Source organism: Lathamus discolor, chromosome 1 (assembly GCF_037157495.1).
Source record: "Lathamus discolor isolate bLatDis1 chromosome 1, bLatDis1.hap1, whole genome shotgun sequence".
NCBI classification, from domain to species: Eukaryota; Metazoa; Chordata; class Aves; order Psittaciformes; family Psittacidae; genus Lathamus; species Lathamus discolor.
This window is the reverse complement of record NC_088884.1, coordinates 58,599,848-58,624,067: the sequence shown is the minus strand read 5'-3', so window position 1 is coordinate 58,624,067 and position 24,220 is coordinate 58,599,848. Positions and strand designations below refer to the sequence as shown.

At 40.2% G+C, this 24,220-nt stretch overlaps 1 protein-coding gene across 1 annotated transcript; it reads left to right on the top strand.

Moving 5' to 3' along the window:
• The first annotated feature begins 8,237 nt into the window (after positions 1-8,237).
• Positions 8,238-15,849, top strand: UPK3A (uroplakin 3A). The gene is made up of 6 exons (XM_065665080.1): positions 8,238-8,401; positions 9,237-9,392; positions 11,927-12,203; positions 13,382-13,464; positions 13,914-14,046; positions 14,891-15,849. The coding sequence occupies exons 1-6, from the start codon at positions 8,350-8,352 to the stop codon at positions 14,982-14,984; spliced, it is 795 nt and encodes a 264-aa protein (XP_065521152.1). The 5' UTR covers positions 8,238-8,349; the 3' UTR covers positions 14,985-15,849.
• The last annotated feature ends 8,371 nt before the right edge of the window (positions 15,850-24,220 follow it).

The following is a 24,220-nucleotide window of genomic DNA, read 5'->3' as shown; positions in this document are numbered from 1 at the left end:
CATCTAACCTTTCTCTTTAAAAGAAACATAACTCTGCCCTCCCCTTCCCTGTGTCTTTCCCTGTCATTGTTTGCAGAACACTCAAGAGAGACTATGGTCAATTAAGAGGGATTACTGTTTGGATGAGACTTACAGATATAACACTTGGTATAAATTTATGTAGCTCCATTGGCTTCATCTCCTCTTGGCTTTGTAAGTGGTATTCATGTTCATGATGTTGGATTTAAGATGCTGTCCTCCTGGATGACAGATGTGTATTGCCTTGTGGTAATACAGCTGGGGTGGTGGCAATTACTTCTTATAAAACTAGATAGATTATATGCTTTTCTTTTAAATGTTTGGGGTTTGGGTTTTTTGGGTTTTTTTTTGTGCTCTGATTAGTGAAGTACTTCAGTATTTAATGTAGAAAGCCATGCATGATAACATTTGGCTGGTGTTACAAATGTTCTCCAAATTCTGGCATGTCAGTATCACTAATCAGCTTTTAGAAGAAAAATTGCTTTGACCAAGGAGGACTATGGTTGTGTAATACAGCTGCAAACACCTGAGCTGCTGGATGGTTGTTGTTAAGTATCTATGTTGTGTTCTATACATCCATTGCATTTAGGAGAACTGACTCTAAAGAGGAGACTTTAGGCTTATGTGAGCTATAAATGCACTTACAGAAAGCTTGATCTGTAATAAGCAATCTTTCTCAGGATGTGCAATTAGAAGAATTGAGATTAATACAAAGTAGATCAAAATGTGTGGATAACATGAGTCTAAATGCAGCCTTCTAGTAGGTGAACAAATTAAAGGATTGGCATGATAGATAAGCATCAGGACATAAGATTTACCTGGTTGAGATCTGGGTACAAGTTTGGAGCTTTTACCTGGGATTTTTGTAGCTGCCTTAGTCTTGCCGCTACTAGTCAGGGCACTGAAACAGCAGAGATGTTGATACGAAGTCATTAAGTTGGATGAGTGCTAAGCTAAATTTAATACTTTTTTAAGCTAGAAGAGCTAGGAAGTGAGTCAAGCTTGCTCAAACTTTTCATTTCAGACTTCCAGCGAGATTGATTTGTGATTGATATGTACAGATAGTTGCAAATGATCAAATTTCCCCATTTTAAAGCCTTGCCATTCATCAAACAATAAACAGTAATTGTCAGTGTAACGTGCTCTTACACTGCTGCAGATGTGTAATGAAACATGACATATCTGGCTAACTTAACTGGTTTAAGTTAACTCATTTCACTCTAAAAAGGCCTGGGAGATCCAGCCCAGATGGCTCAGCTGATGAGTTTGAAGCTGGTAAACTACAGCAACTTATTGATTACCTGTGATTACCTCTACACAGTCACCAGGTAACACATTCATCATACCAGTTGCCATGAAAGAAGAATTTGGGTCTATTTCATTCCCAGTTTTAAAAATATTTAAGGCTGAAATAGCACATGGTTACTTAATGTTTATAATGACCTGGGATGCTGGACTTCTAGAGTTACCTCTGCTGAAATTTAATAATTCTACCACATAGAAATGCCTTCTTGGAGCTATGCTTTTCTCTTGAATGTCCAACAACAGGGAGAGGGGAGAAAAAATGTTAAAAATGTGAAATGCAGAAGACAGCAACAAACCTTTCTGGCCTGTCTAGTAGAACAAGATCTACAGACAGACTAGAAAAGGATGAAAAGCTCTTATGCATTTGAAAAAGTCTATTTAGTACCTTTTCATTCCCATTTTCAGGACTTTTTAATTAGGAATGTGCTTTAGCAGGCACTGTGTATGAATGCTTGCTATTAATCCCAAATCCAGCACAGCAAGTGAGGTGCCAAAGTCATCTGTGCTTTTGTTTCATGACCAAACGCAGCACTAGAGATTAGACTCCATTCTCATCTTCAAATGAGCAAAAATTTGTTCCCAAATAAAACTGTACATGCTGTATTCCTGATCTTGTGAATCACGTAGTCTGCTTCATCTCTGGTCTAGATCACAGTAGTTTTGATCCACGTAGCTTCACATAGGCATTTTCTAATCTGACTTTTTTTATTATCCTGACTGCAGTATACTTAAAAATAAGTTCACATCAGGCTGCATTGTAGCCTTCCTGATGAAATATTTCTAAATCATTGGAATGAGTCTGTGAAAAAGCCTTTTCTTGGTTTTTGTTTTTTTTTTTTTTATACTGGTGATAGGCACCCCTTTGTACAGAGTCCAGTAACTCTATTTGGTCCAGGCTTTCCATGTGCTGCTGCCTTTGGATACCTGTTGTTATAGATAGTGGGGTCCTTGTACACCTCTTGGAAGGCAAATGACTGGGGCATTTCTGTGGTACTGTCTGAAGAACAAGGATCCAGACCAAGCAACATCTAACTCGTGTACCTCTTTTGAGGAGTAGTTCTGCTTTAGGGTTTTTTTTCTGATTAACTTCAAACAGCATCTATCAGAATTTAGCATAAACCATTTCAGCTCAACATAAAGACTGTAGTCAAAAACAGCATATACTTTTTGTCCTTCTGGGAATGATGAATTAGCTAGTGGGTTACGATTCAGAGAGTAAAGGAAGTCCTAACAAAAAGCTTTTTCTATTTTCAATTACAACATTATGGACTTAATTCACCATTTTGTTAGAAAACTTTTACCCTGGCATGACTGCAGTGGAATTTGACACACTGATCAGTACAGGAGCCTCATGTTGTACTTCACATTCATACAAAAACCACGGCTATGTCACCAAAGTTCAGCTGAGTCTCAAGAGTATTAAACTGGCTTCATGAAGTGATATTTCCAGACTCTAGATTTAGAGAAGTATTCCAAGCTCTAAAAAAATCTTTATGAGGGAAGAGCCTACTCATCAGCCATTAGAGAGAGATCATTCTCAAAACCTCAAATGTTAATCAAGTTTCATATCTTTAAAATTCACTCTTGCCTGCAGACCCTAGCTGAATTTTATTCACCTGGTAAGATTAAATTAAAAGGGCTTCATTTTACAAATATTCAAAAGCAACCTAAGGACAAAGGTGAGGGATTACACCCAGTGCTTAGAGAGGCTTGCTTCCTCACATCAGCCATGGAAAGGGTCACTGTACTGAGCCACATCATGCTAACACCATCAGGCTACTTTTGCACAAAGCCAGTTAACAGAAATTGCAGCTTAGGGAATGCAGCCAATTCACAGGCTAGGAATATTAACTTCATTCTCCATTCCCTGTCATCGTTGCTTAGTTCTTCATCAAAAACCATGTTACTTTGGCCTTAGATACTACACAGTTAACCAACCACTCTGAAGTACCAAAAAACTTTTCCTTCTTCCTCTTCTACAGAAGTATGACTCGTTATAACTAATGTTTAGAGCAAGTCCCTCAACCAGCAGTGGACTCACTGAAGTAAGAAAATATTTTCACTTTGTAAGTGGAAAAATGTGGGACCAACCTACTCTGACCTGCCTGGCACAAATGATCCATCACAAGAGGCAGTTCTGAGAAGGCTGCAGCAAACTGCAGGACTTTCTTTAAAAGAAGTATGTCTTAGTGGCTCTTAACAGTATGAGATGAAAGTTCAAGCAGATAACTGTAGATAGTAGGACATTTCCTCAGCAAAGAAAACAATAACTTCTGTGTAACAAAGAGGCCTTTCATTTTCACCCCTGGCTCCTCCAAACTGCAGATGTTTCAGTGTTCTGTGACTGTTCAGGGTTTACTGCAGTGATAAAATCTTGTACGTGATTTTCGAGAGGAATGCAAGAAGGACTGGTTCTTCTGTTCATAAGACATTTACCTCAATGGAGCCATGCCAATTTGTATTAGACAATGGTGTGGCCCTGATTTCCTAAGTAGAAACTTATTTTTAACCTTCCTGATGTTTCCACTGCTTGACCTTTCAGGTTTTGCACAAAATTAATTGTCACCAGATGATGAAATAAGCTCCAAGTTCTTATATTTCTAAGTGAGCCTTCATATTTCCTTACGGACACATGAAAGATTTCTAATTTAAAGAAATCAGTGGCTCTGATTTCAGTCATGCTGCTCTGATCTGTGCAAAGATGGGACCCCCACTCAGCACATTCTTGTGCTGTGTGAATGTAGGATGGAGTTATCTCCATCACACCGGTTGGTCCTTTTTTAACAAAGCAGTTTGCTGAGCTCTTCCGAAGATTCATTCTCTGTACATGCTTTCTTAGGAAAGGAGGAAGAGAGACCCTGAAAATAAATCCTGAGGCCATATTAATAGGTGCATAGATTCTATGTTCAAAGTGAATGCCCCTTGTGGCAGCAGCAAAGGACAGAAATACTTCTCCATGGAGCCAAAGACAAAAGAGATTTCAGAACTGGATGCCAGTACTAGGCATCCACTTGGCCTTTGTGCAGCAGATCTTGTGAGATGTTAATCTCCTACTGCCTTGAAGTATTCTGGAAAGATTTAGAAAGAAATGTCATAAGAGGTATTTCACCTCCTGCTTCAGTAAGGAGTTTTCTCCCTGAATAAATGGGACATTTCCACCTTTCATCCGCAGCCTTATAAATACAGTGTGGAAGTGGCTGAAAATTATTTACCATTAGATGACATTTTCCATTGCCAGGATAGCTCGGTTTTCCTGACAATGCCCATGACAATCTGTTACCAATACCAGCCTCCAGAGCAACCACTTCCGAAGCTGGTAGTCATTAACTAGTAACTCCTTTGAACAGATTTTTCAGTTCCAGTGCCACTCTCAAATGGACAGATGCTCTTATTGTAACAGCAGTAGACAGCTGCTTCCCTTGCAGTTAACCTCTGCAGACCAGATGATGCATTAAGACTGAGCTGTAGAGGTGGTTATAGTTCCTGCCAGATTATGTCTGAAGAAAAGTGACTGGATGGAAGGAAAAACTTTTCCATTGTTTCTCATTCCAACTTGTCCTCACTCTCACATATTTTACAATCTCTGTACATCCTTGTGTTTTAACTGTGTCAGCTCTCCAGCACTCTCACAAACATCGACTTGTTTCATCAGAATATTTTTAAACCATCTCTGCATTCTCTTCAAGACATCCTATATTCGTGGAATACTTCCTAAGAATTAATTCACAAAGGCATTACCCCTCTTTCAGCTCAGTCCTCAAGGTCTACACCAACCAGGATATCTGCAGGAAATTACAAGCTAGTAATAGCTATGCAGAAAACTAATGAGGATCTTCAAAATACTTTAAAACATTCCATGTTTTGTCTTTTTCACCTTTTGGATTAGATTATCTCTTGCCTGGTAGATGTCTCCACCATGCTTTTTAATCTCTTTATTAAACACTAATGTCTCTACAGACACAAAGTTTAGCCCTTGTAGTGGACCAGAGAGATGAAGCACAGCAGAGTATGGAAGACTATCTCAACTACACCCACAGCCGAGAATGTAAAGAAGGTTTGGACTTTGGATCCTGGAGGTTTCCATACATTTCATGTCATTTTGAGGCTTCAGGCTTCATTCTGAAGGGCAGACAAGGGGTAACAGGTCCAAGTTACTCCTGGGGAGATTCTGATTGGACAGAAGAGGAAATTTTTTCACAATAAGAATGATCAACCATTAGAATAAACATAGAATCAGAATCACAGAATGGCTTGAGTTGAAAGGGACCTTATGGCTCATCTAGTTCCAATCCCTTTGCCACGGGAAGAGACACTTTCCACTAGACCAGGTTGCTCCAAGCCCTGGCCAACCTGGCCTTGAAACACTGCCAGGGATGGGGCATCCACATAATATTTCCAGGGAAGTGGTGGACTCCCTGATGTTGGACACTTAAGATTCAGCTGGACAGGGTACTGGGACATGTAGCCTAGGTCATGCTTTGCCTAGGAATGTTGGACCAGATGATCCTTGAGATCCCTTCCAACATGGTATTCTATGATTCCTCCTCAGATGCTTATGGGCTAACATGCAGCCCTGGAAAGCCAAGGATACAGGCAAGTTTTGTTCTCATGGAGCCATCGATCCAAACTGATTCTGTAGGATTCTATAAATTACTCCAGAATTACCAACAAGGCAACATACAGCAAGAAAATTGGCACTGTTGCTTAAACAAAGACATAGGAATTTACACTGATTTCTTCTCTTGTGCTTCCTTCAGGGAACACTGTAATTATGCTGAGGTTAAGTTTATTCAAGGGAACATCTTCTAAATCCAGACCAGCTCCCCTGATTTCAGTGGAGTTAATACGGATTACACAAATGTTAGCAAGGACGAGATCTGGTCCTAATTTAGGACACATCTGCCAGCACAGATGGAGCTGAGAGAGTTTATTGTCATGATAGTTTCCTACCTTTGTTTGCAATTCTTTTGAGCATGGAACAAACCCAACCATTTTAAAATCCTGCAGCACAGGCAACATTCTCCCCCATTATTGTTGCTGCTGACTTCCACCAGAACGTGGGATGGTTTTGAACTCAGGTAAATTATGATGGCTTTAAAAAGCAACCTCTTGAAAAATAAGGGCTAAAATTATCATCCTGAAACTACTTTGCAAGGTGATTAGCTTTTTGTGATGGGCATTCTATGGCATACTCCCAGCTGCTGTAAAATTAATCACCTGAGTAACAGTTTGCATGACTGTAGCCCAAAGAGCAGTTTGCCACACTCTTCACCCAGGCAAGACTCCAAGAAGTTCATGTGGAGTTTGACTGATAATAACTGCTGGTTTTGTTGTTTGATAGCTGTCAATCTAAAACCAAGAATTGCTACCTTTAAATCAAAAAAGTTGTTGTGATTCTGGGCCTTAATCTGTTGATTTTTAAAATTGATTTTATTTTTCTGTTGCTCATTTTGATGCTTTAATAAGTGAATGAAGGAGCAGCACTTTCTTATAAAACTTGTAAGAGTATTTTGTAACACATGCAAGTGGCTTGCATGCCATGAAGCAGAATATTTCTTTTTCTCTGCCATTCAATATATCCTGATGTCTAACTTTTTATTTTTTTAAATTAGGCAAATAATGTGCCTATTTTCTGTCTTAAGGGAAAAAAAAACCCACACCACCAAAACCCAAAACCCCTAAAGAATTAAAGAATTCAGGATCCTATTTTACAACAATCACTGTTTGGAGAAAGTATTGATTTTATGATGGAGAAAGAGATCTTGTTCTTAAGCTCTGCTTTAACTGCAGAGTCAGAAATCTTACAGGTTTGTATATTACCATATTGCTGCAAGGGATAAACCCACTCTTGAGCAGATCAGTACCGAATTTGTACAACTAACCCCCCTAGTGTAAATGTTAAAAATCCAACTCCAAGGAATAAAAGATAGAAGGGTAAGCTCTTTTCTGGCTTAATCTGATTTGCCAGAGTACTTATGCCAGTGCAGGCTTTGAGTGCATTGTAGAGTGAGAAGGAATAATGCAACTTATTCTATAGCAGTGCAAATCTAGAGTAACTCCTGTATTCAATATTTTCCCTCAAAACTAGTGTGAGAAAAGTCAAACCAAACACACTGAAGATGACGTGCAGAATTTGAAACAAAATGAAACACATATGGGGAGGAAATTGCATTATAATCATTTGATTACATATTTCAAACAGATTTCTGGGGCCCATGGCATAACCATAAAGGACATGGATTTAGTAACTTTAGTGATATTAGTGTAAACCTAGAGTTGCTGCAGTGACATTATGTTAGCCCCATTAATTCTGTAAAATCTTGTTGATACTTGTTTTTTCCCCTCAGCCTATTTTAAGTGGGTGATTAAGAATTTTGTAAGCTGAGCTTTCATACAATAGATCATTCATACCATCAATTACTCACCAAGCATATTCTCAGCTGAACAATTTGATACAACAGGTCAGATTCAGATTTCCCAGTGATTTGCTCTTCATGAAGTTACCTTGAATCACATTAGGGTTAATCAGAAGCAGGAGGCTTATGTTTTTAAGGATGTAACCCAGGAAACATAATTCAGATGGCCATTTTAACCTCTGTTAAGGCTCCCAGATTTAGAGCTCTGAACTAGAACCATTCATGATGCAGGGTTCAGATATTCAGTTCTGAATTTTCCCTCAATGAGAGATGTCAGAAGTTTTTAGACAGAAGGTGGTAAAGAACAAAACCACCTACCAATGATACAGGTGAGGTGGAAAAACCAATGCCTATGAGCTGGAAATCAAAGCTGCAAAGCTGCCTCACCTGGGAGTAGATACTAGCTGGAGGATTGGTGAAACCTGAGCAGGAGGGGCAACAAGCATATAAAGAGGTGCTGAAGGGGCAGGTAACTTTTAACCACAGGGACCTTGAGTAAAGGAGCAGGTGTGGTTGACTTCAGGGAGGGAGTGGATGTGGGAGTTCTTCAGTGGAAGCTACATCAAAGCATTGGTTTTCCTTTTGTGGCGAGTTTCTGGAGGGCTGAAGCATGTGCAGTTCTTGGGTTGTGTTAGTCTTCTGCTTAGGACAGCTGTGTGCAGGTAAAGAGCATCTGTCTGCAGTCTCTCCTCTGTTTCTGTTGTTCCTCTCTTTGTATTGCTTCCCTTTCTGATTCTCTTATGTTGTTGGGTTTGGGGATTGTTTGTTTTGTTTTGTTTTGTTTTGGATGTCAACTCCGCTCTAGGATCTGTGTTGGGAGGGAAGTTTAGGGCTTTAAACAATTACTCTGCTGGAGGATTGCTGAAGTGTCTCTACTGCAGATAGGCTGGGAAGGGCAAGGAGTTGCTGAGTCTTTCTTTTTAGTTAATCCTTCCTCAGAGACTGGAGGCAGGATTAACTTGTGTGGGGGAGGGAGGAAGTTTCTGACACAGACTTTAGTACTACTTGCTCCTTCCAGTGCCTCATTCAGACAGTTTTCCTTTGTGTAAGACTGTGCTAAATCTCTCATTCTGTATGTTAAAAAGTCTGGTCTTCAAACCTTATAAAGACTCCTTATTGCTAAAGGATTTGAGAACTGACTGTACAACTTCAGATGCTGCCACTGGAGGTGGCAGGGGCTGTACATTGGACCCTAAAGACAGTGGTTCAAGTTTCTCTTATAATGAGGCTTTGTTTCTGTCATTTGGATGTTTATGTTTGAGAAGCAACATTTCTTATCTCCCTAAATCCTTGTGTTCCCCATTTCGCATTAAAGCAAAACTCCCAAATCTTGAACTTTCACAGGTGAGGTAAGCTGTTTCCTGCCTATCTGCAGTTCACACCCCTCTTCTATGCTTGGGTGTAGTTAGTGCTCCCAGATCCTCCCTTTTGTGTCAGAGCTTGCAGGGTGAAAGAAAGACTTTTTCACATGTTTGTTTGAGTAACTTTCTCTTCTAGATCAAAGCCTGAAGCCTCAGATTGCAGCCTCTCAGCTTGCTGCAAACAATCCCACACTTACTACAGTTACCCTAGAAAAACCCTTCTGTATGTTTGACAGCTCACTGCAGCCAAATAAATCTTATGCCATCTACTTATATGCAATGAAGGAATCAGGTGAGTATCCAGTGTTATGCCTCTCTTGAAGATAACTACATAATGTGGCCATCGAGTGCATTTTCCAACAGTTTGATGGAAGCAGATCTGAATGGGGGGAAAGAGAAAAATCTATAGATGTAAGCTATGTATAAGGTGAGCTTCTGGTCTGAGTTTTCTCTAAAGTGTTGTTATAAAATATAATACAAATAACTAGTACTTCAGTGAGGCTGATTAATGATAGCAAGTGTTAGTACTGTACTAGTTGACTCTCAATAGGTGTGGAGCAGAACTATTAACTATGGATGTCTGTCCATATCTTGCTAATGAAACCAAGTGGTCCACAGTCCAATACCTTATCTTTGTCTGAACACAAATTTCTTGCATAAAAGCTTGAATTCCTGTAAGTAAACCTGCTGAGAGAAACTGGGTGACTTTATTTCATAGTTGAGGTAGCCAGCCCTTGCAATGACTTCATTTTTTCTTTTTTTTTTTTTTGTAGACAAAGTAGTCATGGTAGACTTGTGGTCAAAGATGTCTGGTCCACGGGTTCAGTCATAAAATTAATTTTATAACTGCTTCTCAATAAAACATTGCTGGCAGTGACCAAGACCTGTCTTGTCTGTTCCCTGCTGTTCTGGCAGACTGTTTTGAACACCAGCTAGAGCTACTCCATAAGCTGATAGAAATAAATTACTTCCTTATATCATACCTTCTCTCCTGTAAGCTGTATGCAGTCTCCTTTGCTGAGAGGCATAAAGATGAGATCTTGGAGGGGAGAGGGGAAGGGATGGTAGTGAAAATTGGCCAGCAGACAGAACAGTCTTAAAAACTTCCACTGCTGATTGTTGCCACTATGCACAAGATGGAAGGAGGTGGCTGTGGACAGGTAGAAGCTGTAACCAGGGTCACCATCCCGTACAGCTAACATGGACAACTGTGAATGCATGGCCACCTGAGACATGTCCCATGACCGAAGTGTTCTTAAGTCTAAACCAGACTGTAAGTGCATTATAATCATATAAAAGGCTAGTGATGTCTAGTTTTATCTGCAAATATGTTTTGGGTTGCAAATTACCTCAACTACCCCACTTCTGAGGATTCTGGGGCAAAAGCTTCCTACACAGATGAGTGAATCTCAGCAAAAGCGGTTCTATATGGAGAAATCTCTTCTGCTGCTTTTAAGGCAAGCAGATGCAAACTTGTTACTTGGCAGAGTGGGAATAATTTTGTTTGGATTTGTATCTGTTCTGCAGAGAAGCACATTGGCTCAGCCTTGGGTGCCTCCTGGAGCAGGGAGAAGGAAGATTAAAGAGAAATTGATTTTCTTAACACCTTATGTTTAGCTTTACTAGTATGGATATGTGTCAGCATATTACAAAGCTGAGGGTCTAGCAAATTTCTGAAGAAATAATATAACTTTGTTCTCTGTTCTTCTTAATGTTACTATCACATTTAATCTACCTAGTAAAATTTAAAAAGCAACCAAAACCCAACACCAACAAACCCCAACTTTGCTTATCAGTAGAGCTAGGCTAAGAGTTACAGATTTGGACACTGGGTGAGCAGGAAGACCTATCTTAAAAATAGAGCTTAAAAATAGAGCATGTCTTAGTATTTGCTTTCATGCAGATTGGCTCCCGTTGAACAGAAGGGTGTCAGAGCTCAACTAACTTGAGCACTGATCCTTAAGATGTATTTCTAACCTGTGCCAGAAACTTTTCCTTTTTAACAGGTTTAAATTTGCATTGGGTCATAGCTAAAAGCTTCCCATGACCAAACAATTGCAAAAACTCATCTCCAGGAGCACAGCAGAATGTTTCCAAGCAGAAGTAGTTCCCAATGTACCACAACTTTGGAAAAACTGCCATTGTTTTGCTGCTGACAGTACTGAACAGCTGGAGGGGGCTCCCCCAACTGCGAAAATTTAACCTGCAGTTGCAGAACTTGGGAGCATCTCTTGGGAGTTGGCCCTTGGCTTTCCAGCAGGAAAGTTTGTGAGCTGTAGCTGAGCTTCTGAACTATGCTGTAGGGCTGGGTGCAGGTGCATATTTTGTTTGAAGCTGTGAGCACTTTCATACTTCCTAAGGCATGCTGTCTGGAAGCAGTGACATGCCTGGCTGGCCAGAAATGTAGGTACTGTGTCTGTTCATGCAGACCCTACACACTGGGCTGCATACTGTGTGGTTCTGGCAGGTCCAGGCACTGTGTGACCAGAGGTCTAAGGGTTTCTGCTCCAGGAAACTGAAGAGTTGGGACTATGTAAGAACTCTGCCTTGGCTATAGTATAAAATCCGAAATGGCAGGACTTAGTGGATGCTTACTAAAAAGAATTGCTTTGAGATACGCTGTGGATCCTTTCCAGCTTCTGAGAGACAAGTGTAAAGAGCTTCTGCAACAAATAAGGAGGAAGGGGTAGGATCCCTACACAGCAGATTATTGGTTTCCCTTTTGAGATTTTTGGGGTAGAAGTGCAAGTTTCCAAATAAATACAGGGTGAATAGGAAGGGCTGAACTAGTTCTAACAGCCTTGTTAAAATGCCTCTCTCTTGCAGCAAGTGCAATAAGCTCCCTGGTGATCAACAGCAGCAAACCACTTGACAGCACCTTCCAACAAACAAGAGGGGGGCAGCTTGGACCTTACAAGGCTGCCTTGTTCAATGTACCCAATTGCGTATCACCTCCCAGACTTGCTGATGTAGGAGACATTAACAAAGTTTCTGATGTCCTAAAACAATACCTCTTCAGAGTCGGGGATGATGGAACTTGTTTGTATGACCCAAACTTCCTAGGTATCTGTAACCCACCTCTTGCACCAGACACAACATACAGGTATAATTCTTATTTCTTACAAAGTGAATACTGTTCTTAAAACATAGCAGGAAGCAACACTGTCTGTAATGTTCATTTCTGATAGTATGATGTGAATTACCAGTCCCTAACTGAAATGATCTGCTGCGAAGGTAGTTGAAGATGGCTTGGCTTTAGTTTAGCACCCTGCAGGTGGTTTGCAGTGGTGCCCTAGCAGTGGTGAGCTCTATCAGGTTAAATTCATAGATCAGTAGGAAAATCCATGTGTGAACTGCTGGATCTGTATGTGTGTTGGAGTAGATAATCCAGTGACAGCCTCTGATTAGAAAATGCTGGTAGAAAAGGATTTTGACTAGAAAATGATGTTGATATTATTCACCATGTGTTTCATGTTGGTTGATCTGGCTCTGCTTGCTTTGTTTTGATGGCTCCCTGGAGAGCCAAAGTCTTCCTTGGTCTACAGCTCCAGTAAGCCCTAATATTCCGGAAGACTTCACACTGAGGCCAGGTGGCTTGCAGGCTGGTCTGACCCCTGTTGCCTGACGAAGCTGGCCATCTAGGGAATGTAGGCACCATGACAGCTCTTACATGAAACACTTGTTTTGCTGTTGCCAGCTACTTAAAAGCCATAGTAAAAATAGTAGTCACATCTTCTGTGGAGACCAAATATGCTTCCCAAACAATACACTATGGGCTCTCAGTTTTGCAAAAACTGTCTTGCCTCTTTGGGACATTTTTGAAATCTCAAACTGTTGTGGAATGGAAACTTAATTTCTTTGCCAAAACAGTGTTATCCTGTCTCTTCAAGTCTCTCCTCTAGCAGGAAAGGTGCCAAAGATCTCTATTGTTGGACAAAATCTTTGACTTCCATATGGAAATCAAAACCACTTGTTGTCCTAAATAATGAGGCTGTTCACAACAGGGAATAGCAAGCTGGGAAAAGCTATCGTCTGAAAAGCTATCATTGCCAAGGCCCACAGGAATGAAGTGCAAACTGTGCATGACATGGCACAGAATGCTCTTCCATGAGTAATTCTATCTGTTCTTTATAAGGTCTCTGGAAATATTCTGCTACCTTTGATGGTCTCCATCTAATGCTTTGACAAATCCCGAAGTCTGACCAGCTAATCCTGTAGCTTAAAAATGCTAGTAAGGAAGATCAAATTTCAAATACCTAATTTAACACTTTCTCCTCACAGGTTTAAATACTTGTTGCTAGATACCACAGAAGGTATTGTGAAAGATCAGACTCTCTGGTCTGACCCAATCAAAACCAGACGAGGTAAGTTGGCTTTGCTCAGCTCTCCTGAGTAGCTGTGCTGCCTTAGGACACTGTTGCTCTATAAGCAACACCTAGCCTTTCCTACAGTTTGAACAATTTTGTCAGATGTTCAGTATTGGAGTTAGCAGATTCAAATGTGGAATATTTTTCTACTTTTGTGTACTTCAAAATAATCCCTTTAGTAAAGATAAACTTTGTACATGTGGTCTCAGATTCGATGTGTGTTGTGGTATCTGGTGCTGTTGACATTTCTCAGTAATACAGATACTTGTCATACTGGCTAACCTGCTGAGAAAAGCTTATAAACCCTAAATGCTGACTCTGAGTCTTAAACCTGTTTCACATTAATCATCTAAGACTTCAGGTATAGACATAATCAGTTTTGCATTTGGTAGTGGTGTTCATAGTCAAAAATGGATCATAAGAACATTATCTCCGTGCTGTTTCAGTTAAACTTCCCTCGAAAATTGATACCTGGCCTGGTCGAAGGAGTGGGGACATGATTGTCATTACATCGATCCTAAGTGTGCTTATGTTCCTTCTGCTTGCTGGCTTTCTTGCTTCTGTGTCCTCTGTTGTCATGTAAGTACTGTTACTCTTTACAGCTTCCGGTAAGAATACCTAAACACTGTCATCAGCCTTCTTTCCCAAGTCTCCAAGCTACTGTCGCTGATCTTGCTTGAGATGAGACCAGATGGTGTCCTCCAAATTTTGAAGTTGGTAACAGAAAAAGGCTACTTTATCAAAATCTTCCTTAAGATCAGCAGATCTTGTAATTGTTATATAGCTTTAAGCTTACTAGCTGTCAGACTTTACTGTTGGTTTTCTGTTATTTCTTTCCCCAGTAGTTCTTACTAGAGTTTCACATACTTTAAGCCTGTACATTCTTTCTTACATACTGCAGCTTTCCACCCAGTCAGGAGTCTGGAAACCCTCTTAAGGAGTGCAGATGTTTGCAAAGATTACATAATGTCCTAATTAATGCCTTGATTTTTAATTTATTTGCCTCATCTCCAGGAGAAGTAAGTTACCTCTTTCATTTAATAAGCAAGGCTGTGCTGGAGCTGTCTAACTCAACTGGTCTATGCATGTTCTTTAGTCTTACACACCTAAGCTGAATTTTTTGACAGAATTAAGTAAATTTTAGAAATGGTGAATATTAGGGCTGCTAACACCCACTTATTTACTTGGAAGTGATGAGTGCTCTGTTTTCAGTCAGCACTGCCAGGCTCTCCTGGATTAAAGGTGTGGAAAGCAAAAACTGCACTGAAAATGACTAAAAAAGATAATAAATAATAACCTATGGGCCTCTCTGATCCTAAATTATTTCAGTAGTAATCAGCCTTTGAAAAATGTTGTGACAGTAGGCTCTGAGCTTTGCTCATTCTCTACTGACACTTAATAAAGGTTTTCACTTGCCCACCAGATCAGAAGATTCTTCTGCAGAGACAAGGAGAATGTCTCAGACTATCCAACAAAGTGAACCAAAACCACAGTTAAGCTCCGAGCGAACAACTTGATTCAAGTCAAAGGTGGAATTGCCACTGAATTGCTACAGGTGCTAGACCTATGGGACTGTCTCTTCTACGCAACACTGGTTCAAAACAAGCTACAGAACACAACCAGACAACGGAAGATAAATGGCATAGATGAAATAAGGACAATTTTTTTTTTTAAGTCTTTCAGTACATGATAGTTTATCTTGTCCTAACGAGATTTGATTTGGCTAATTGCCTTGTAAAACACATATCAAATGCCTAGACTGAGAAAAGAATCTTCATGAGATCCTTCAACTTCAGTAGTGTGATTGGAGGCTGTCTAGTACATATGTCTTATCTGGAGAAAGCACTACTGCAGACCTCTCATCTGCTTCTCACAATGAGATGATGTTGCCACTTGTATTTCAACCTTTTGCTATAGTAACTGATTCGGAATATAAAACCCAGGCTGATTCAGAAAAAAACATCCTTGAAGAAAACTAGGGATTAAGAGTTAGTCAGTGGGGAGCTACTACTACATCCTCAGGATTTTAGTGACTATCTGTGTCATGAGAATTTCCCTTTTTCCTCTCCTTCCCTGAAAGAAAACAAGCAAATTCCAACTGCCCTTTATGTAACAGAGCACTCTAACTCTTTGCTCTGATCCAGTGTAAAATCAGGCTATCTAACAGTAGGATCAATAATATTAATAAAGCCATGTAAGTATCCTTTCAGCTGTAGACAGTCTATACATTATATTGGATGCCATAATTCTATAACTGAAGTTTTTCCATTTTGTTTAAAGGAGTAGCTTGAGCCTGTGTGTCAGCATGTACAGCTATCATTTAAAATACGACATTAGAATAATCCAGTCTGTTTTCTGACAGTATCTATTAAGACATGCACATCAAGCAGTTTGTCTCTCTCTTAAAATATAGCTGATTTTAGTTTAATCCTGCTAATGGGCCTGGTTGAATAGCTCATGTTTCTTCTTGTGCTTCTTATGTCTTTCATTTAAAATATATTTCTTCATCGAATTCAGAATGGATTATAGGGACTGTAGTGATAAAACGAGCGGTTTAAACAGGGGAAGATTAGGTTAGATATAAGGAAGAAGTTCTTTACTGTGAGGGTAGTGAGGCACTGGAACAGATTGCCCAAAGAAGTGGTAAATGCTCCATCTCTGGCAGCGTTCAAGGCCAAGCTGGACAGAGACTTGGGCAACATGGTCTAGGGTGAGGTGTCCCTACCCATGGCAGGGGGGCTGGAACTAGATGATTTTAAGGTGCTTTCCAACCCAAACCCTTCTATGATAGATTTGACTATATCCAAATGGCACATATATTTTGCAGACAGTCACATCCCTGGTTACATCCACACTGGTAAATGAAATAGATCACAGCCCTTTCTTTTGGCCTTGAGAGCAAGTGCCATAGTATGGCTCACTTCCATGTGGCCAGACTTTTTCCTCTTGAAGCAGAGGGGCCTTGTCCATACTGCTGTTGGGAATTTAATCTCTTAAATGCTCTATGACCATTATGACTTGAAATATTTTGCCTGAGGCTACTTACTGATTAGTCTTCACCTGGATAAGTTTTTACTGCTTGTAGATCTGATCTCAGTGATGAGAATTTATGTTGATCTTTTAACAGCTGCACTTGCATCTAAAAAGCTTCTGCTATGCTCTCAGGGAGGAAGCGTAAGTCTTTTTTGCAAAAGAAAGCAATGTTGAAAATTGATACAGTGATGTCTGAGTGAATAAAACAGTAATATAGCAAGCCTCTCCAAAATTCTGTAACAACTTGCACATAAGGTATTGTCTATAATTAAATAGAAATCATACTTAATATTTGGTCAAGGAGTTGGCCAGCCCTCAGCTTCAACTGACCATTCTCAATCCAACTCATCAATGGCCCATTAAATTAAATGGGCTCCCACATGTTCAAGCACAATCAGACTATTACTTTGGGGTTCTTCCAAAGCTTACTGATTTCATATAGAAAACATTCTGTATATATGCAGTGTACTTAAAATTACTCTTTCCAGGTTTTACCTTTCAGAAAATGAAATTTTCCAACAACTGGAATTAGCTAAAGACACTGATTTGTGAGTACCTTCATAAAAGTGACAGTGCTATGTCAAAGTGTGTGACAACCCACAATAAGAAATAAAAATGAATTACAATAATAGAAATTTAGCTGTAGTTCTCTGATAACCCATAGTGAGGAAAAGGGTGCTCTTCCAGCCTATGCTGGGTAAAATTACTCTGTAGTACTCAACAGAATGTGATGACTGATTTAAAAGCAATAAATCCAACGCAAATTAAGCTTACACTTTTGTTGAAATAAAAAAGCCCCAAATAACCCACAAGCTATACATCTGAAATATATTAACAATTAGCGTTGTCTCATATTTGCTGGTGCAATTATTTACAGTTTACTATTTCACTACTCAGATTCTCACTAGGCATTCACATTTTTAGCTGAAGAATGCACAATAATCTACTTTTTATGGTCTTGATAAATCATGATGTTGGGCTTTCAACAAAGGTGAATTCCTTTTCCTTTCTCTCCCACTCCAGTTTTCCTCTTCCCCGCCTACTCTGGCCATTACTTTGAATGTCAAATAAAAATGAATGATGTTCATAAACTAAAGATACATTCAAATTAAAATTCCAATAACGCTGAATCTTGGATGAAAGGAGGCCTATTCTTTAATAAAAATAAAAAAGAGAGATACAACTTAATTGCTTGTAAAGGTGAATTATGAAAGAAGTCAGAACCACATTATGAAATATAATAAGAAATTTTTAATACTTTTTATGTGCTTTCCAAATTCATATAGAACTGCTCAATAGTTGCAAGTTGCACTTACACTAGTGGACTATCATTTTTTATTTACAACAAAATCCTCTGAAGCTATATCTACAAGCAAAAGCCCTTATGTGGACATTACTGCAGACTGACACTATGGGTGACCCCAGTTGGTACCCTAGGAAGCATATTTGTTATGCGTGAGGGAGTCAGAGTATTTAGTAAAACAGTGATTGAAAAGCAGCTTTGACAAGCACTATATCCCAGTTAGTAGCATCTGCTGTAGCAGAAAGCTTGGTGAAGGCATGGGTGAAGCAGAAACTGGCTGTTATTACAAATGTTAGATGCAAATACATTCTTAAAACATAGTATAGTCATCACCTGAACTCTCCTACAATGTAGTCAAACCACAGGTGACTGGTCAGTGTTAGCCACCTGTGACAAGTCTTGATACTGCTGCCTTCTACCTAATGAAGAAAACCCGAAGATTAACCCTGGAGTACCCCGACAACTTATTTCCTTGGTGGTGAGGGCAGGGAGACCCATCCAAAGAGAAGGTACAACTGGCACTCACAGTGCTGATCTGGAATCAGAGTAGTAGTGGTTACCTATGGAAGGCAAAGGTTAACTTGCACATCACATGAAAACCATGGTCCACTCAGGTGCATAAGTGTGCATTTTAGAGTCTGGAGAGAAGAAGGTGCGTTCTCTGTTTCTGAGACTTACCCAGCATTCAGGTGTTGGAGATCCCAGTGAAGTGATCTGGACATGACAGACCCATGTAAGACCATGGTGCCCTCACCAACAGATGGAGCCAGCATGTTGCCTGCTGGGGCTCTGTTTTGTGGGCTGTGATGCCTGGACCCCTGCCCTGGGTGGTGTGACTGCTGCCACAAAGCAGAGGTTTTGCAGTGCTGGTGACGAATAGAACAAGGCAGGAGCATCTCAGCAGTTCTCACCCTGCTTAAAACCTAGGCCTGAAATCTGCTGTCCAATGGCTTAGTCACTTAAAAACTACCACAGTTAGAATATGTGACCTTGGTGAAAAAACTACAAAGCTGATGAAAAGAGAAGGCTTTCTCCCATAGATGGCAAACAGAAATAGGGCATAGCAAAGGAAAAAAACCCGAAGATAAGCCAACAAATTATTCTGGATAAGGAATGTATATGCAATAACATAAGGAAACCCTCATTTTCTATGAGGGGGTCAAACACTGGGACAGGTACCCAGAGAGTCTGTAGATTCTCAATCCTTGGACATAACCAAAACCTGACTGGTCAAAACCATGAGCAGTCTGACATAGATCTGCTTCGGATGATGGACTAGATCTCCAGAGGCCTCTTCCAACCTAAGTTTTATGATATCGCACTGTTTACATACCCATATATATACATCAGGAACAAAGTGTGTTTTGCAATACAGAAAAAAACTATTCACAAATGCACAGTTATACAGTAAAAAATACATGCAGTACAGAGTATATAAGCTATGCAGTAGAGTTGCTACACATATAAACTATAATACAAAGTACATCCTCCACACAAGTACTATCACAATATGATAAGTTTTACTTTTCTCTGAAGACCATCTGACAGGTGCCTCAGCTGCAGGGTATTACGACAAGCAGTGCTTAAACTGTCCTAGAAGTCAGAATGCACTTTGCACAGAGTTCATCTCTAAAGAGTCTTGTTTCTGCTTGAGTACACAGTTACACTTCCAAGGAACTATGAAGCGACAGAAGGCATCAAGAGTTGACCTACTTGTGTGTATACTGTTCCTCTTATTTGCACTGTGCAACATTTAAGAGATCCTCTCTTGCAAAACACAAGAGCTCATTGTGCTATCTGTTCTGCAAACGGACAGCAAACCTTGCTCAGACTAGGATAGCCCACCGCGGCCTTGCTTGCTACCACAGAATCTGTTCCACACAACAGAGAAAAGCTTTAGATCCCATACATGCAGAAGGCTGATTTTTGCAAACTGCTGTGCTTTTATACACCATGTTATTAGCATGGAATTAAATATCATAAAAGGAACATAGGATTCCACTTATTCAAGATGCTTCATCCCAGGATGAAAAAGACACGTGCTTGAAGGTAAACATTTATATCATACATTTTATTACTTCAAGCCCATATATTCCTTTTTTTTATTCCTCCGCTGTGTTTGAAACCTGAGGTATTGCACATACCTGGCACGTTTCCAATGTTATGCACCATTTTCTAAGAAATGGAATATTAACATAGTTATTTCCACCTACACTGAGCACTGAATCATGTGTAACAGAACCACTGCATATTGTTTCAGTTACAATGACCCCTGGACACTCATCCCACAAGTCCTGGACTTCTGCCTAGAGAAGCACTGGCTTCTGGGAGAATTTTAAAGCCTCTTCTGAGCTGTTGGAAAACAGACAACCCAGTAAATCTATAAATGCATTTAGTCAACAAGACAAAACTCCAGGAGACATTTATGGTTTTTTTACTGTTAGTGTTCTAGTTTGACTTAGAATCATAGAATCATAGAATAGTTAGGGTTGGAAAGGACCTTAAGATCATCTAGTTTCAATCCCCCCACCATTGGCAGGGACACCTCACACTAAGCCATGTCACCCAAGGCTCTATCCAACCTGGCCTTGAACACCACCAGGGATGGAGCATTCACAACTTCCCTGGGCAACCCATTCCAGTGCTTCACTACCCTTGCAGTAATATTAATCGTGTTAATTTTTAATTCATAAAATTGTTAATTTTCTCCTGGCCAGAAGTCACATTATTGTCAAAATAACAATTTTATTCTAGTAAGTGAAATTATATAGAAAGAACATCAAAGATACAATGAACTCTGGTAAAGTTCATTGAATATCTATAACAAAGGTATAAAAATTATCAACATTCTAAAGAATGTATTGCCTCTCTATTAGCTGTTTCCAGCTAAAAAAACCCTCCAAGACTGGGACAGTGATGTCTACTCCTCTCTTCCTCTTCAAAGAACTGCCACCCCTACTCCACTGTGTCACACAAATGGTTTGCGTGGCTGCTTCAAACTGACAACTGGGAGCTGCCAGCAAAGGCTGAGGAGTATCATTCAGGCTTCAGCCTAAAATACCCCAGTTCCTGGTCTTCCTGAGGCTAAAGAAAACCAAGGGATCAAGATGGAAAACTAACTTGGATATGCCCTTCCTCCAGGAACAGCTAGGAAAGAAATGCAGGATTCATGGGATCATATGCTGTAGCCTACTGTGGGTCATCTGTTTAAGAGTAAGAAGCCCTAAATACCCAGTGAGTTATATCTTGCATCAGCTTCATGCATTACCTATATGTATTTTCAGTACATATTATGTATATTATTGATCATCTGAAAGTAGGAGTCAGGTAAAATATTTCACTGTTTCTTCTTGACTGAAGTTTCTTCACAAGTAATTGGGAATTTCTACTATGTCTCTATCCAGTGCGCTATCTCTTTTATAATAGCACTGACAATAACACACACAGTTGAGTTTTCCCACCATTTTCTATCAAAGAAACCTGGTTTTAGCTGCGTTATGATCTTCCCAACATCCAACCATTCTGGCAGGCTTTTTGCAACAGACTAAAAAATTCTCGATGAAATAGACTTAAACATACGTTCCAAGATCAAGGCTAATGAAAATGGTTTGGTTTGTCCTATTTGTTTCTTCCTTCAGTGCCTGTGGCACAGGAGCTTGAAATTTCATGTTAGTGAGAAAGTGAAAAGACATAGCATATGTACAGAGCACAAATTACCTCAGGTTATTCTCCTCATAAAGGCAAACCATAACAAGCTAAACCATATTTTAATGTATTTCTATGTGGGAAGGGCTAAGCAAGCCCTTAGTAAGACCCAGCAATCTCCCATCCCACCATCCAACTCTGCTCTCACCTTTCAAGGGCCCCCTCTCCAAAATGGGGTTAGAAGAGCCAGCTGGAGACATCAGAGGGGCACTATGGCTGTCACATGTAGCGCTGGGCACAATAAATCCAGCAGCCCAGGGACTGAAGGCGAGATGGCTCCTCTATCTACCTCATGCCATGCTGCTACATGACCAGCTTCCACTTGATGGTCTTGGGGAAGCTATTTTTCTGGTGTTTTGGATAAAATACCAAAACACTTCCCTTCAAGAAGTGGAAGTGGAGAGCTCAGGGGCTGCAGGGGAGGCTGGTGGGGTGACAGGGACCCTGATTCCCTCTCCCAAGATGGCGGCACTGTGGCTGCACAGGGGTAAGATGGCTCCTGCCATCAGGCTGGGGTATGGGTGCTGGTTTTCAGGCAGACCAGTACAGAAGCAGTGAAGGGACTAATCTCTTAAGAGAAAGTCACCAAGAGCAGTTACCTGCTGTGATGGGCAGCCAAGCTCCAGACCCACAGATCCTGCAGTGCCCAGCTCAGCTCCAGAGCCCCTGGCAGTGCCCCTGAGGGGCTGGCTGTTGTGGTGGGCAGCTCAGGACCACTATGCCCACACCTGCCTGTGGCCTCCAGCTGGGGCCCAGCAGCCACCATGGCTAAAATCATACCAAGAACAGCTGAACCCTGCTGAGGTGAATGGTCCCTGCCAATACCTGGGCCAGGAGCTTAACTCCACCTTTATTCTTCAGCTTGACCACCTGAGGAAACAGGCCAGTTCCTCCAACAGCTCTTAGAGCTGTGGGGCACCTCCAGCCAGATTTGGGCGAAGCATGGTGATCTCAAAGCTGATTACGATTCCTTTTAATTAGCAGCCATGGCTGCAGCTGGGCAGAGAGAAGTGTTTTGATAGAAGCAGAAGTTGTTGCCTGTCCCTTAGTAGCAGAAGCAGCATGAATCTAGCTTTAAGCTAGTGGCTGTAACTAGCCATTGGAAAGACACTTGTTAGTTCTGCTGATTAAAAGTAATTTACTGCAATTTATTTTCATTTGGTTCCCCAAAAGGATGGGGAAAAGAAGTAAGTATTCTTATAAACAGGTGTCATAATGTGAGTCCATGGTGAAGCAAATCAGGGATGTACAGGCAATATTTACCTTTATATTTTGTGGCTTTTTAGTGTTTGAGCTTAAACCTTACTGTATTGTTCTTTTAATCCTTAATGCAAGTTATTTATTTAAATGTGTTTGTATACAAACCTTGCAGTAGGTTTCTTCAAATGTGTAATGCTCTTCTAGCCTCTAGTTAAATCATTTGTTCTGCTCACTTTCAGTGACTTGAAAGAAATTACCCTTTCTATATTAACAATGAGGTTATTTACACAATGCTTTAATTGCAAAACATTTATACTGGAAAGTGAGTGCTATGCCCATCAGTGCAACCCAGCTTTCTACTACTTATTAATACAGCTAAAATATAGAACTGGACTTGTAAACCTACTGACTATGTTCCTGTATAAAGTCATGGAATGGTTTAAGCACACAGACAGGGGCTATCTAATTAAAACTACTGCGGGAATCTAAACAGAACTAAACTATTTAAAAAGGGATTTGACTGAGTCACAAGTATTAATATTTGTGTCAGTTAAGTTTCTGTGTTACCAGGAGAATAGCACCATTTTTTGTATTCCCTTGAATTTTATTTTAGTATGGGCAAAAGGAAGATCTTACTGACTTACCTATTCTTCGTATACTAATTGTTGTTTTTGACCCTGTAGCCCAAATACCAGTTTCAGTAGTGTAACAGGAACACAGCCCACAACATGATGGCTGCAGACTGAATTTGACCTTTTGTGAATAACAGTCTTGCATTGCTACAACATATTCTGATGCCTTTCTGGGAAATACTTCTGGGATGCCTCTTCGTAAATACTCTTTATAAATGTTAACAAGACCAGTATTTGTGGAGTGTATACCCTTATACTGTCTGGTCTAGTGATAATACAGATTTTCCTTTTTGATTCTACAGATCTTCTGTTGTGGAGAAAGAATCAAAAGACTGTGGGGTTTGGTTTTTTTTTTTTCAGTTTGCTGAGAAGTTGAAGAGTGAAGTAGAGAAGACAACGGCTTTTTGTACTAAAACTCTTGAAAAGCTTTAATCACAATGCTGGTTCACTTCAAGACACCAAATCTTATCTTAGTCTTTTATATAGGAGTGCCAGTGCACAGGATTTCTAGCTCTGGCATCTCCTGGTGTGGAGTATTTGCTTTAGCTAGCTGGTGAGGAGATACTGAGTGAAAATGAACAATGAGCCTGAATGAGATTGAAATCTTGGGACATTCCTGTTACTAAAACCTTTTAACTATCTTATCTCTCCACAGAAAACGGGACTAACACCTAGGTGAAACAACCTGTAGGCATCTGCATTTTCTCACAAGGAAAGTTTTCAGCCTGGAACACTCTGAGAGGTAAATTGGGTTTGATTATTTTTTTTTATTTTTTTTTTTTTAATCTCTATTGCTGAAGAGTCCCAGGAAGGGATGTAGCAGGAGAAGGCAGCCATTTATTAGAAAGCTGACTCATAAAAAGTTACCCACAAACTAACT